The sequence below is a fragment of the Cydia pomonella genome, chromosome 6, assembly GCF_033807575.1.
Source record: "Cydia pomonella isolate Wapato2018A chromosome 6, ilCydPomo1, whole genome shotgun sequence".
In the NCBI taxonomy this organism is placed as follows: Eukaryota; Metazoa; Arthropoda; class Insecta; order Lepidoptera; family Tortricidae; genus Cydia; species Cydia pomonella.
In genome coordinates this window covers 14,037,514-14,054,173 of record NC_084708.1, presented here as the reverse complement: position 1 = coordinate 14,054,173, position 16,660 = coordinate 14,037,514, and the positions used below count along the sequence as shown (strand labels likewise).

The following is a 16,660-nucleotide window of genomic DNA, read 5'->3' as shown; positions in this document are numbered from 1 at the left end:
TTGCACAAACTGACTTAGTACTAAAGCATGAATGGCATGTGTTGTGGGTATATATATATATATATATATCGTTGTCTAAGTACCTTTTTGCACTAAATAATAAAGAAATTACACGAAATACCCGAACAAAACATTGAAGCCTTCAAAACAAACAAAGCAATTAGGCTGACAGTAGACTTGATGTAAACGTGACAGAATAAATAGCACTGACGTTTTCTTTTTCTTCGTTGGCAATGATTTGCGAAACAAATTCCATACAAAACTTTTTTCTTCCTAGTTGCGTCAGCCTGATCGGAATTTGGCAGCTAACTCCATCTTGCGTCCAGTAGAAGAATCAAAATCGTACAGGTAAAACTACTCTCTGCCTTAGGATCCCCTTTTAAATGTCATAAATCCAAACATGGCAGCCATACCCATCGACAAAAAAGTCTACCGTTGATCTAATTTCATTTGACAGTTAACTAATACGTATTCGACACGCTTATATTTGACAACTAGAATCCTGACTAGAGCTGGGACTGCGTACCAAAAGTACGTCTCTGTTACTCGTACCAAAAGTACGTCTAAAATACCAGTTTTACGAGTATGACCCCCAATAGGCAGTTTACGTATTTGCCGTGCTTAGGAGTCTTACAAATAAGGATTATTTATACAAATATCGACTTATTATTTCGGTAAGGGTCGGAAATATGGTGACGTTTTGAGTGAAGGCTATGAATCTATTGTCATATTTTTGTTATATATTATTACATTATTTTTAGATACAACAGACACCCAGACGACCATCTGTTAACAAAATTTTATTTTACCTAAAGTAACGGTAAGAATGGAGGTACGAGGTGATAAAAGTTTCATATTTGTTTTATTTCAGAAATCAAAGTCTGTACTTTTAAATACTCGACAAGCTAAAAGTAGTCTATTACAAATAACCTGTTCCAAAAACTATTCCGGTACAACGCCCCGCCTCTAGTGTGGATATTGTTCACTGACAGGTGGTGATAATAGCAATTCGACAAGTCACAATACTTCTCACATCAAATGGAAATCAACACGAAACGTCACTTTTAGCATGTCGAATAAGGGCCCAGCCCCATCCCCATCCCCCATTTTAATACTCCCTATATACTTTCTTCGGCTTCGTTGATTAATTCAAAGATATTTTTTTCTTTATCCTAATTCCAGGTGAATATGAGTATATTCATCATTCAATCTGTGTTCCAAAATTTTATCCAACACCTTTCATCAGCTGTACGATTGTAAGTGTAAACATACAAGTTGTCACATTTACATTTACACGACTATACCTAAGTATGAATTTAAAATATTCATCACGGTCAGTGGATGGATAGGATACCTATAAATCAAGTAGGTAACTACTTAATATCCTGGTTAAAACTTATTGACATACCTATGCGTGGATAAATGTAATTGAAATCATGAAATAAAACTATTAAATCAAATTATATCGCATTAATCGAATTAATGAAATCATCAAATTAGAAAATAAAAACTAGGTACTAAGAAAAGGTAATGATTTAATGCAGAGCGCGGGGAAATCCCTGTCGCCAGGAAAATTGGAAAGTTACTAAAACTCTGCATGATTTACAGTTGAAACATGGCGTCGTACTGAGTCAAAACTTTCAGAAGGATAATATTGGTAAAAACGGCGATAAAGCTGAGCTGATTAGGGGCTTTGGTTATCAGTAGAAGCGGGAGTGGTGCACAAGGCGGGCGTGCATCGTGCTGTAGTCGCAGTCAGTCGCGCGTGAGTTTCCAGCACGTGTGCAACCTCGGAGATGGAGCAGAACGGGCATGTTACGGTAAGCAACTAACTTTCACTACTCCTACGCCAGTAGAGGGAGTCTATCATAAGGCGTTCAATCCAGCCAGGGACGCCTACTTTGTAGTCACTAGGACCAAATGTCGGCACTAGGAAATCGATGTAAGTAAGTATGTAAGTTAAATTGCCTGGAACTTGGATGTGTTAAAAAAAGTTGTGGCTGAGCATCCTTGGCTGCTTGGCTGACCAAAGTCGAAGTGATGCAAATATGACGGGATGGCGCTCTACGTCCAGCGGGTCCTCGCAGATGAACTTTACACCTTGAGTCGTGGACGCGCGTGTTAGGGCACGGCGCCAGTTGGCTGCCGTACCCGCGTGGCTCCGGTCGTAGCGCGATCGAGTTCCGTCTCGAAACGACCTTAGCAGGGTCGCGATCGCTAAACATAGTTACTCTAAATAATTTTTGACCGTAACATTCCTATTTAATATATGTGCTCGTTCTATGGTGTTAAGAAATATTAGTGGCTTTAAGTGCTTTTGTTATTCTTCCGTGTAAATAGAGATCTATTTATAATCCTGAAATTCCTGAAGAATTGTTTATGAGGTGAGATTTCTTTCGCATGTCGTCTATTTACCTATACTGCGTACGTTGAGTTAGCCTAATAGCCTTTTAAATTATCGATCCTGCAGCTAAAGTAGCACATGCAAGCAACCCTCGACACTTTACTAGCGTTGAAATTAGAGCATGTTTTTTTAGGTGGAGCTGCACCGGGTTATTAAACGATATATAGCATAGCAATACTTACTTTGGTTACGCATTTTAATTATTTCAAGCTTTAAAATAACTTAGTTAATGACCAAGTTGTGCAAGGAGGAAGTAAGTAGAGTTTTCCTTATTAGCTCTATAATATTTTTCTCAGTTTTCCTTGATTTTCGTAGACAGCGCGACTTTCTGACCGCAGAGGTCTAGCTAACAACCGCAGCGCACCAAACGCAGTAATAGTAGGCCCGTTACTTGACCGCCTTTGCAGCCCTCCACTTCGAAAATCGAGAGTGAGCAGATAGAGACCTAGACGCTTAAATGACTAATAATAAAATAATGACATAGATACACTAAGATAATCGTGACACTATTCTTGTCTTTTATGTTGCTAAACAAGATTAGAATAGAAAGTTACATTTCCTACAAATATTTTGTTGCAGATACTGCACGTATCTTGTTCGTCTCTATCACAAGAGCGTAGGTAGGCTCTACCACAATAATCATTGAATAATATAAGTACCTTACATTTATATTAATTAAACAAAGTACCTACACTAATATGTGTAAAACGGCACTTCTATGAATAGTCAATGTAGCTATAGAGCTATCGAAGTATTTTTACTTGGTTTAGTACTTAATATAGCTATATATCTATACTGGTAGGTATGTGCTATAAAATATATACCTACCTAACTGTTTGTCTTTCATAAACCCGTATCTGGCTCTATAAACATTCTCCACAAACCAATGCCGATGGTTCTCTATAATATTACTTTGGTAATTAGGTAATTGCCGCCAAATTTAAGGGGCTGGTAGGTAGGTACTATTTATCTAAGATTTATTTTATTTTATTTCCCACACTTACAACTATTTTTACAGGTACTAAACCTAAGACAATAGTGTAACTACTTATATATAAAAATACAATTTAAAATATATCATTACATCTATAACATAATATATACAATGCTGACTTTGTGAATGCATTCAGAGAACATGAGAATAGGTCAATATTCTCCGCCATAACGTTAGTTACGCCATTTAGTTGTTTTTAGTTTTTCTTGATTACGGAATACTCGTATATGCAGAGTTGCAGACAAATATGATTTGTGCAACAAATCAGAAAAAATGGTTACAGCTGCGGGTTTTGGTCTTAAATCCAGAGCATTTGAAGGATTCTAATACAGAATCTCATAAGAGGAAAGAATAGCTTTTTGAATCTAACGAAATAATGGAAATTATTCTATGAAATTCAATTTCGGAAGAAATCAGTTTCCTCTATTTAAATCTTAACAAATCACTTTGGTTTTGCTGTCGATCGCTTCAGCATAATATATTCTAGGTTTATAAGTTTAGTTTTTTTTTTGCAGATTTTGAAAAAAAGGAAAACCTATAAACCTTTTTTTTTATTTTGTCAATATCATACTAAAATAATAATAAATAATTAATAACCGGCCAAGAGCATGTCGGGCCACGCTCAGTGTAGGGTTCCGTAGTTACTTTTCCGTCACAATAAGCTAAACTGGAGCTTAAAGTATAGTAAATTGTTAACCAAGGGATGAAACGGTACCTTTCACCCGAGTTAACCAAATAGGCCTTGCATAATCAGTACCTAATTAAAGTAAGTCTTTTTACTATGAAGGGAAAACTTTTTGCGATAACTCAAAAACAGCTAAACTCATCATGTCCGCTATAGTTTTCATTTAATGTCTTTCTTAAGCTCTACTTCCACGATTTTTTTCATATTTTTTGGACCTATGGTTCAAAAGTTAGAGGGGGGGGACACATTTTTTTTTTCTTTCGGAGCGATTATCTCCGAATATATTCACTTTATCAAAAAATGTTTCTTGAAAACCCCTATTAGTTTTGAAAGACCTTTCCAACGATATCCCACACTCTAGGGTTGAAGCGAAAAAAAAAATTCACCCCCACTTTACGTGTAGGGTACCTCCCGGTACCCTAAAAAAATTAAATTTTTAGATTTTATTGTACGACTTTGTCGGCTTTATTGATTTATATATCCATGCCAAATTTCAGCTTTCTAGCACTAACGACCACGGAGCAAAGCCTCGGACAGACAGACAGACAGACAGACAGACAGACAGACAGACAGACAGACAGACAGACAGACATGGCGAAACTATACTTAAGGGTTCCGTTTTATGCCATTTGGCTACGGAACCCTAAAAAACAGTCAAGTGAGAGTTCGTTTTACTCGCGCACCGAGGGTCCCGTACAAACTTTGAATTATCTCGTGTAAATTTTAAACTATCGAAAGACTTCTGATCAGAAGTACCTATACTAAGTATAATTGTGTATAGTGCCATCTATCGGCAAATTGTCTGAGTTGCGCGATGTTAATGCACGTATGTTGGTTTTTCGAGTATAATTCTCCATCATGTCATAGAAAAATAAGAAGTAATAGAGTGCTCACTCCATACATCAGTTTTGGTACCAAAATGATTATTATATTCGCAGTCGACATCTAGCATCAAGTAGCGGAACTCTCAGTACTGCTACTCGACAATAGATATTGCGGCAAACAAAAAGTCTAATGAATGCTCAACGATTTTCAGCAAATATTATAACCAGAGTAAGTGTAGGAGTTGAAAATAGTTACGGTTTTTTTCACTATGAAAAAAAATGTTTTGCAATATAAAATTATAGCTCTTTCAAATGATTACCGCACTTGACCTAGTCACTAGACTTAAAATTTTGCCCCCTCTTCATATTGGGCATTTTCCATAGTCAATAAAAATTCAATTAAAAACGAATACTTTTCCAAACTTAATCGATAGCATATATAATCGATATAAGTGGTTCTCGAGATATTTAGCGTTGTGACAGACGGACGGACGGACGGACAGTCGCACCATAAGGGTTCCTATTTTATTTCTCATTTTTCGTGTACAGTCAGCATCAATAGTAACAGATGAAACAACGCGCCAAAAGTATCTGATAATCTAACTTTTCCAAATATAGATGAATCTCTAAAATTTACATTCAAAAGTATATCTTTTACCGTCTTAATTGTTCTACATATAGAACCACCACATTTTGTGAAGTTGTTACAGAATGGTAGATACTTTGAAACCTTGTTTGTTCCGCTACTTTTGATGTTGACTGTACCAACAATACGAGTATCACAATTGCAGTGTAACCAAAATCGGATTGGATGTGATCTTGTGAGTCGGTTGGATTCTGATGATGACATCCTAGAGAAATAATAGTTATAAGTACATACATTTGCGCATCTGCTCTCGAAAAGCACCATTAAATATTTGGTGAGGTGGAACATAAGATAAAGACCATAAATTAAGTGGCAATAGAGTAACTACTTAAAATAAAGTATTAATTAATTAGAATAAAGTAGCCTTTGCCCATCCCCAGGGCGGATAATCTATCAAAATCAGTTCTGTAATTCAGTCGGGCAAAAGTTACCATTGCATTTATAGTTTTACACATTCAGATTAGAGCGCCGAATAGGGAACACACAGACGCTTTGTTGAGGATGTGGATTAGTGAGTGAAAATTACCATCCATATTCATAAAACTTAGCAACTTTTTAAAAAGCTCTGTTAAATTTTGTTTTTTTCTAACAAACGGAAATGTCTAAATACACGGATAGTACGGGTACACTACACGGATAGGGCCAAACGATTATCGTCGGTTCATTCGATTTGACACACGTTTATGATAACATCATTAAATACCTGGGCGATTTTCTGAAGATTGGATAGGTATCAAAATTATTGAGTGGGCACAGGAACTACACGATATAAGTACTTAGTTTTCGATATTTGCTAACTTTATAAAGTGATGAGTAGCACGACCACATAGTAATGCTTCGTGACACGCATACGATAACGGACGCGCAGACAGGTTACTGTACTTACGATTGCACACGTATCTATTTCGGTGGTGGTGATAATCGATATGGTGTTCTCGTGAACTACATGAATCATACTATTTGTTACTCCTTATCTTACAAATGACTACATTTAGAATAGAGTTCTGAAAAAGGAGGTGAATCCCTAGAAGTCGTCAATTTTTTAAAAGATTTAGATTTATTTAAAGTACGTACGTTATCACTACTGAAATATTATCTCCCTGTAAGTACGGTCACGTCTGAAAATATTGATACGGACAAAGTGCTAAAAATATGTATACACTATATTAATATAATATATGTCCTATGGGCAATAAGGTCGTATATGTATTTGAATCGATATTTTAAGACGTGACTGTACCTACTACTGAATTAATATTACGGACGCATACCTATATAAAATAAAATAAATATTCAAAAAAGTAATATACCTATTAAGGAAAACAAAGATGGGCAGTCTACGTTAAGGTACCTAAACAATAAATTTTGGGGGTTCCCCATACTTAGAACTGAAACTCAAAAAATCTATTTTTATCAAACCCATACGTGTGGGGTATCTATGGATAGGTCTTTAAAAATGATATTGAGGTTTCTAATATCATTTTTTTCTAAACTGAATAGTTTGCGCGATATGTATTATTCGACTGTTGACTGATTTCCAAGGTAGTCTAAAATTTGCGCCTACCAAAATTTAGAGTTTTACTACGGCGTGCACTTTCCTCTTTTTTAGTTCCCCGCCACACACATTGCACACAAACATGCAGAACATATAGTGTAAAATACGGTCCTAAAGTGTCTCCGGTAACTTGGGTCGCCGGAAGAATATCATAATTATGATAAAAATATTTATACTATTATTTCTAAAGGTGCAATGGGCGATAATTTCATCTCGCTATTTTTCATTGCCAGCTCGCTAGTCTGACTGGTTTGAGGTTGAACTTTGGACAAGAGTAACTGGCGCGTTACGTCTGTATTCTTAATAAGGTGTGAGTTTGTTTTGCTAATACTAAGCAGTTCGTAAATGCAAGCAAGGCTTGCTTATAGTAGCTGTTGCCCACGACACGACTTCGTCCACGAGGATCTATTTTCGAAAACACATTTTCAACCCCTTTTTAAATCTATTACCTAGGGGCAAAATTATCAAGAACACTAAAATTATTCTTCGGAATTCCTAATATTTTCTCTTCTTACTTACTAATTTCAAGTCCATACTCAAATCATTCCCGTTACAAACTTTCAATCCCATTGTTAAGCCTATTGGAATGGATTTTCATAAACGCTAAAATTACTTTCCATTTTTTAGGGTTCCGTAGCCAAATGGCAAAAAACGGAACCCTTATAGATTCGTCATGTCCGTCTGTCTGTCCGATTCTGTCACAGCCACTATACTGTTCAAACTTGGTAAGTAGATGTATTCTATGAACCGCATTATGATGTTTACACAAAAATAGAAAAAAAAAACAATAAATTTTGGGGGTTCCCCATACTTAGAACTGAAACTCAAAAAATCTTTTTTCATCAAACCCATACGTGTGGGGTATCTATGGATAGGTCTTTAAAAATGATATTGAGGTTTCTAATATCATTTTTTTCTAAACTGAATAGTTTGCGCGAGAGACACTTCCAAAGTGGTAAAAAGTGTCCCCCCCCCCCCCCCCCCGTAACTTCTAAAATAACAGAATGAAAAATCTAAAAAAAATATATGATATACATTGCCATGCAAACTTCCACCGAAAATTGGTTCGAACGAGATCTAGTAAGTAGTTTTTTTTTTAATACGTCATAAAAATTAAAAAAATTTTTTTTTTCATCAAACCCATACGTGTGGGGTATCTAAGGATAGGTCTTCAAAATTGATATTTAGGTTTCTAATATCATTTTTTTCTAAACTGAATAGTTTGCGCGAGAGACACTTCCAAAGTGAAAAAAAGTGTGTCCCCCCCCCTGTAACTTCTAAAATAACGGAATGAAAAATCTAAAAAAAATATATGATATACATTACCATGCAAACTTCCAACGAAAATTGGTTTGAACCAGATCTAGTAAGTAGTTTTTTTAATACGTCATAAATGGTACGGAACCCTTCATGGGCGAGTCCGACTCGCACTTGGCCGCTTTTTACAATATAATAACTTTTCACGAAGTTTCAAGTTCCTAGCTTAAAAAAATGTTCGTCTCTTATGAAAATGTCTAATTACGGAGTTTCAAGTTCCTAACTTAATATAAAACTTGAATTTTCACAAACGCTGAAATCACTTTTCTTTTATTCTAATATCAGCAATACCTTTCCAAAACCGCTGATTAATATAAAGCCTTTTCACGAAGTTTCTTTTTAGAAGAAGTACATATTAATATGTTTTACATTGCTGGCGCTCAAAGGGTTTACAATGATCTTTGGCACAAACAAACCGAATTAATTTAAAGATAATTCTAGTCTTACACTTGGGAAAAAACATAATTTATTATTATGAATACCTTCACAATTGTTTTTATACTTTGTACTACAATGCAAATACATTTTCTGAATAAGTGATCCAACCTTGAGATGAACCCATGGTTAATTTGCATGACAGCAGAAAATCCATGACAGTGGCGTGACTTTAATAGCAGTATCTTTAAGCTGCTGTAACATGTAATATTTACGTTGTTAGCTGGCGTCTCAGTGGTTGGCAAATTACATCTCATTGCATGTAGTTTGCTGACAAAGGTTACTTATCTTATGTCTTTACTGGGCTGTTTTTATGTTTACCTGATTCTAGCATCTGCCCGCGACTAAGTATGCGCACAACTAGTACTTCCACAGACAGTGCAAGTGTTATTTTAAACGTCAAACTTCTATTAAATTATGACATTTACGAGCGTGCGACTTGCAATCCGGAGGTCGCGGGTTCAAACCCCGGCTTGTACCAATGAGTTTTTCCGAACTTATGTACGAAATATCATTTGATATATTTAGCAATCGCTTTTCGGTGAAGGAAAACGTCGTGAGGAAACCGGACTAATCCCAACCAGGCCTCGTTTACCCTCTGGGTTGGAAGGTCAGATGGCAGTCGCTTTCGTAAAAACTAGTGCCTCCGCCATATCTTGGGATTAGTTGTCAAGCGGACCCCAGGCTCCCATGAGCTGTGGCAAAATGCCGAGAAAGCGCGAGGAAGAAGAGAGAGATTATTATTAATTTATATTAATGATTTTAGCCCTGTCATCCAGGGTCAAAATTCTGTGGTTTTCGAGTTATTCGAGTTTTAACTTTTTTTTCGAAAAAAAGGCCATATTTTGGCCTAAGAATTGTATACTACTTACTTACTCCGTTGGCTCAGCGACCCAAAATGAGACTTGGCCTCCGACACAAGACAGCGCCACTTTTCTCGGTCCTGTGCGACCTCTCGCCAATTGTCGACTCGAAGCTCGCGCAGATCCGCCTCCACCATGTCGCTCCAGCGATACCTAGGGCGTCCGATAGGACGTCCTCCTGCTAGGCGACCCAGGTACGCTCTTTTTACGTTCCGATCTTCGTCCATTCTCTCAAGGTGGCCCAACCAACGGAGTCTGTGGGCTTTACTTTCTCCCATGATGTTAGGTTCAGCCACTAGGTCTTCAATCTCACGGTTCTTAAGGACTGTCCAACTTCCATCCGGTCTTCGTTTAGAATTGTATAAAACTGTATAAAAAGTACATGCATCAGGATGGTAAATTTTTGTTTTTCTTGTACGTCAGTGAACAAAAGATTACTTTCAACAAAAAATCATGTCAAAAAATATCGAGGCTTTATAAAATAAAAGGTTATAAAACTCAAGTTAAAGTAGTTTTTGACATTAAAAAAAAATCAAAGACGATTACTCAAATGTGTATGATACTTACTTCGCGTAAATCACTTAAATGGATTCCGTAATTCATAACCTTTCCAAAAAGGTAGAATATTACAAATGTTGACACATTTTACTCAATTACTGAAAATAATAACAGAGCAGGGGGCCTGCCGCGAAAACTGATATTCGCAAAATGCGGAGATCTTTCTCTTTTACTCTCACTAAGACGTAATTAGAGTGACAAGGAAAAATGCCCACAATTGACGAACTCCTCGGGTGTGCTGGAAGCGTAATCTTACTTGGCCGCGTAGCCAACATGCAAATCGCTTACGCTCCGTAGCGATCGAAACGCAACTGTCACTGTCGCACTAATATGGAAGGGTGATAGAGAGCGTGCATGAACTGTAGGAGGCAGCACAGGAGCCGTCAGATTTTTGGCGCGAGGCGTAAATGTGATATTTTTTGTTCCGATGTAGCCCACAAGATGGCAGAACCCTCTTATGCACAAGAAAACACGTGACGTGTACATGTGCACGTTTATGGTTCCGATTCAGGTCACAAGATGGCAGACCCTCCAACGCACACGGTCCCTATAGACAAAGAGTAAAGTAAGTATATAGGAAAAGAGAGCCCTCTTGAAGCATTTTAAGGAAATTAATTTCGAAGCGCTATCTCCATTTTGTATCCGAAACTAGTTATGTATGTGTGTGTGCACACTTACATATGCATCCGTATGTGTAGATACTTATTACATCCGTATTACATAATATTAGGTCTACTTGGGCGGTTTACAAGTTAATATTTTGTTTGATTTCTTGTAACTTTCATTGGTATTTTTGTTTACAAGATATCAAATAAAATATTAACTTGTAAGCCACCCAAGTAGACCTAATATTATGTAGAAAAGTTTTAAAAGAATGGAATCGAAAAAAAGTCAATTTATTATAAAGCAAATATATGTTTATTGCTTTTAATTTGGTATACAAGTTGTAAGTACTTGAATTGTTGAACTTCATATTCTGTGACTTGTGTCTCAGTCTGACTTAGAACTCTTTCATGTGCGCATAACTGACTTGCCTAGTTCTCAACTGAGCGTTTCTTCTTTGACCTTAACATCCAACTGGACTCGAATTCAAGATATTCCGGGGGTAAAATAAGGACATGTAAAGTAATGTGCCTACACTGCAGGAGAATGCCTGGTAATTTCACCTCACTCTCTAGCTCCGTAAACAATTCGCTCCAGATATTCTTTAAAATAAACACATGAGTAATGATGTCTTGGTTCGGGTCCTTCTTGTACTAATGAATTTCAGGCAATAGGACGTATGTCTTGTCTATACACGTACGTCCATACAGTACTCCATCTCATCTAACAAATTGCACAAATCTTGGCAGCGTCATCCGACATGTTTGTCGTAAACAAAATTAAAATAATCATCACTTGTTTTCATCGCTGCATGAGCGCTAAGGAGGATGGTATTTTCTTCTTACCATCGAAAATATGTATACCTCCCGGCATTGCCTCGACCACTGTTAAAATTTTAAACCTCCAGGTTTTGTAACATTGGAACTATTGGGATTCTAATTTCCCTATTTTAATTTGACTCGTGTGTAATGCTTGCTCCGATTTTACTCCGCTTTGCTCTGCACTTTAAAATTAATAGAGAAATAATAAGTTCATATCAATCATGTCTCTTTTTACATTTTTTGACAGTAAACAACAGTTCCTAGGTAACGTAGTGATTATATGCTCTTTGCTAGGTACAACAACATTATGAATAAACATGCGAGGTATATGCAACCTTCTTAATGTTGTATTCATGCCCTTAAATTGTACCAATTTTATAGTGACATCTGGTGATGTAGTTTGCACAATCGGTAGTCAACTTTACGCAAAAGTAGGTTATCGGATCCCATTAATAGAAATCGCCGCTATCTTTACTAATGTTAACTACATTTCTAAGTGTCGCCCCCCTGGTGATAGAAACATAAAGCGTTTTGTTGTCGAAGCGATAGCGATTGTCACCTTGGCTAGGCCGGGTGACCCTTTGTTTCTCTTTGTGCTTTGTTTGCCTTCATCTTATCTTGACTTATCTTATCTGTTGTTATCTTTTTAGGTTCAAGGTCAGGATAGCTAGGTTGCCTTTGGTAGGTATTTGGACATGTTCGTATGTTATGATGTTTTTAATTAATGAAAGTAATATGACACCGAATATGGCTTAAACGGATCCCCACTATTTTTGTTACATTCTGTAACAACTACAACTGATAATAATGATCTTACTCCTCACATCACTTTTATCATAACTTCTTTTATCTTAGACCCTCCAGTAAAGCACAAAGGTCACACTGGCGTTGCATCCGAAAACCATCAGCGTGATAACCGCCTAAGATGGTTTCAAGCTATGAAGCAATTCAACTAGTTTTAATGAGAGAAACAGCGACATAGCGAACGGAATTATTAACCCTTTACCAGGCCCCGAAGAACCAGCGTGTCTTAATACGTACTTTATATTCTGTTGCAACCGTATTGAACGCCTTGTAAAAAATGTATTTATGAACGTCGGAGATCTTCCTTTAAACCAGAAATAAAAATGTGGGTTAAGGTTATCCCATCGCCTGTCTAAGTAATGAACTGTCATACTAGATTTTGTCTTATTATATTCTTGATCAGGCCAAGGGATATATTCCACCCACATCTTATATCGGTTATAATAGTCAAGGTTTAACTCCAAATCTCCTACGAAACATTATATCAATCACTGAAAAAAAATCACTTACTTACGTGAGTTTTTATGACATGACAAGACAATTTACCGGGCCATGGGAAATATAGCTCCCACACAGTTAAACTCTAATAAGGCCATGGGATAATGTCAACCCACATCCTAATTCTGGTCATACATAATAATGCATGAATATTTAGCAATGTTTCCGATTACATTAGCTTTTAACACTCAAAATCTACAAAATATCAAAAAATTGTTCGACCTATGTACTTCTGTTTCATAGAAATTATGAAAAGTGATCGAATTTCTCCGTAGTTTACTGAAATTAGCGTTCAAGTGAATTTAAACGGCTGCCAAAGATATATTACGCAATTTAGAAGCGTGTTGTGAATGAAGATCATAAAATAATATTTTCAGGGATTGACAAAATATTTTGTAGGTGGTTTGGAGTTAAAACCTGACTACGGTAACCGATATAAGATGTGGGTGAAATATATCCCTTGGCCTGGTAAAGGGTTAAGGTGCCTTACGTTCAGAAAACGGAGTTTTTGAAAACTCGTACTGCTTTTTTAGAGAACAATACGGTCGCCAAAAACTTAAGTAGCAATCCTTAGGATTTTCTCTAGGGAGGGACTCCAGCGAGTCGAATCCTGATTCTTTTTACTTTCACTCGATAGAAAAAATATCACGAACATAGGTCGACGGTGCGACGGAAGATTTGGAGATCGCACGGGTCGATCGCACCTCAATATCTATGAAATGTGCAGTAGTTTAGAATTTTGCAGGTCAAATCCCTCGGCTACATAATTAGCTATTTTATACTAAAATTATATGCTATGTTATGCAGTGTAACGATGTATAATTGAAAATAAATGAAAATCAGACATGCGTTTTTTTTGGGTCGGTATCAAAACGACTTGATTCTCAAAACGACCAGAACCACATAAAGACTTGATCGCAAAACGACCACATCTGCACAAAGCCTTTATCTCGTAATGACTTTCTAGTCAAAACGACCACAAAGCATAAAGTCTGAATATCAGAACGGCTTACTATCAAAATTACTTGTTCGCAAAAAGACCACCTCGCAGAAGGTATAGATCTTAAAATGCCCTAATAGCAAAATAACTAGATCGCAAATGAACTTAATCTCAGAATGGCATGGTAGCAATTAGTCTTGTTAGTAAAATAGCATGAAATCATTCCATCGGCATCATGCCATCGTAATAAATAGGTAAGTCTCGTGTTTCAACATTATAAAACATAAATTAAGAAAATCAAAAAACCCGACTGCGTAAAAATACTCTTATTATAAACTAAAAAGAATAAAACAAGTCTGGTTGATCTGAACTGAAGGAAAGATGTGTAGAAAGTAATTGACCTAAACTATAACAAATTGTATATTTAAACATTTCGGAGATCAAGTTAAATTTAAAAATGTGTACTACACAGTACACATAATATAAGTCCAATAATATTTTACGTTCAGGAAGTACTACAATTTTATTTTAGTTAGTATGCATATTTCCCTGTTATATGCAATTTAAGTTATAATAAAGTTTTTTTTTCTATCTGAAATAAATATGTGTTTTATTGTCTAAGTTTAGAAAAACCAGCAATTAAAAGAAAAATAAATCTTGTTTAGAACGCCTTTTTCATTCATACATAGTTTACTTAGTTATACAGTATATACCAGTTATTCTTTTTCTGTATATAGTTCCCACAGCCTAGAGCTAGAGGTAGTGACCGTGCTCACGAAGCAAGACATTTATTTAATAGTACACTATGGATGGATATTGTTGATATTCTGATAACTAGTCGTTTTGCTACCATAAATTGTAGTCGTTTCACTAGGAAGTTCATTTGCGATCTAGTTATTTTGCTATTAGGGCATTTTAAGATCTATACCTTTTGCGAGGTGGTCTTTTTGCGAACAAGTAATTTTGATAGTAAGCCGTTCTGATATTCAGACAAAGCATAAGCTTTGTGGTCGTTTTGACTAGAAAGTCATTACGAGATAAAGGCTTTTTGCAGATGTGGTCGTTTTGCGATCAAGTCTATGTGGTTCTGGTCGTTTTGAGAATCCAGTCGTTTTGATACCGAACCATTTTTTGTATCAAACCAATTTTAACCTTTTAAGGGTTTTCATAGACTCTGCCCTCGCAAATATACTTAGTCTAATTTCAGTGAAATTTTTCATGGTATTTTTCTTAAATTAAGACGTGTAAAAATTTAGTATAAAATCTACAATTTTGCGACGGCGGACTTTTATTTTATTATTCCAAATGCATTTATTTATAGAGAGTTCACGCCGCAGCCTTTAACTCTTTTGTCATAAAAAAGAAAAAAAGTTATGCGTTGTGAATAACAGCGTTAATATTTTGTTACAGGAAACCTCAATGGTTATCGTAGAAAACGGCGAAGAAATTGTTAAAGTTAACAAAATGCAAATGGCCAATGGAGGCAGCCAGCCACTCAACGGTAAGTTTATAAAAGTTTACGCCTATACACTACTGATCCTCAACACACACAGAGTGTTACATCTTTTTGCCAAGATGGGACACTCTGACAACACCGATTGTCGAATGTGTGGCTCAGAGGAAGAGACAGTAAAACACCTAATGTGTGAATGTCACGCCCTCGCCAGACAAAGAATGAAGGACTTGCATGGGAGCCGACTATCTGGAACCAAAGGAATTCAAAATTCTACCCATGAGCACCATCATCCGGCTATATGGAGATGGTTGAAAAAGCTCGTGAGTAGTTGAAGGATATTTCCTATGGGGTAATTACACAAAAGATATGATACCTATGGGTCGAAGTGTATCCGCAAGGGCCCCCGAAAATCATAACATAAGATAACACAACATTCAACACTACATCAATGACGAGAGTGCCGAAATTAGATTTACATCATAATCTCTGAAAATTATTAAACGGCTTTTCGGAAACAAATAGAAGATTGTTGCAGACCATAACAATGGGTGGGTAGCTAGTATTTACCATCGTGATGAAACTGATGACCTATAATGGAGTCATGATCCATCATAGATAACACTATATTAACGGCACCAATCATGGGACATTTAAGAGAAAATTAGGAGTATTTTTGAGATTTCACCGACATCTGTAAAATTTGTACCGCTTTATGCTTTAAAAGTTGAATTTCCAATTCGTCCTTTATGTTTTCTATGTATTTAATGAAAGCTACTGCAATTGGTTTCAATATTATTAACTAATTAAAACTATGGTTATTTGCTCCAGTCATGGGATGTATGGCGCCATTAACTTTCAAACTAACAAATATCAATGAAAAATTAAACTTAAGCAGCTCTTTGGCTCTTGTTAATGGTAAAATGTTGCCAGCGATTAAAAACTGATGGTAAATAGGTACTTGGTTTACAGGATTTTTCTATACCATCCCATTAATTGTGACTGTTCCATTATAAGGGTGTTTACTATATTACTACTAACGTTATACATGCGAAAAAACTTTGTCTGCCTGATGAGGCATACATTTTTGGGTGAAGACACGTGAAGAGCCCACTTTAAACCTCTGAACCGGTTATAAGACAATTTGATTGGAGATAGTTTGAGTTCCAGCAAAGGCAATAGAATAGTTTTTGTCACGTAAATCATCATTCTACGCAGACGAACTGGCAGGTAGAAGCTAATTAAGGGGCTCCATACATT

The 16,660-nt window shown here is 36.3% G+C and overlaps 1 protein-coding gene across 4 annotated transcripts in view; it reads left to right on the top strand.

Annotated features, from left to right (window-relative positions):
* The first annotated feature begins 1,696 nt into the window (after positions 1–1,696).
* LOC133519040 (long-chain-fatty-acid--CoA ligase ACSBG2) overlaps positions 1,697–16,660 on the top strand; it is a 38,644-nt gene continuing 23,680 nt past the window's right edge. Inside the window, exons 1-2 of one of the 4 annotated variants that reach the window (XM_061852912.1) lie at positions 1,697–1,820; positions 15,358–15,448. In XM_061852912.1, coding sequence (XP_061708896.1) covers positions 1,797–1,820; positions 15,358–15,448 — 115 coding nt within the window. In that variant the 5' untranslated portion in view covers positions 1,697–1,796. Of the gene's footprint in view, positions 1,821–2,112; positions 2,385–15,357; positions 15,449–16,660 lie in introns of those variants that run through there. The other 3 variants (XM_061852908.1, XM_061852911.1, XM_061852910.1) reach the window with 3 other exon arrangements.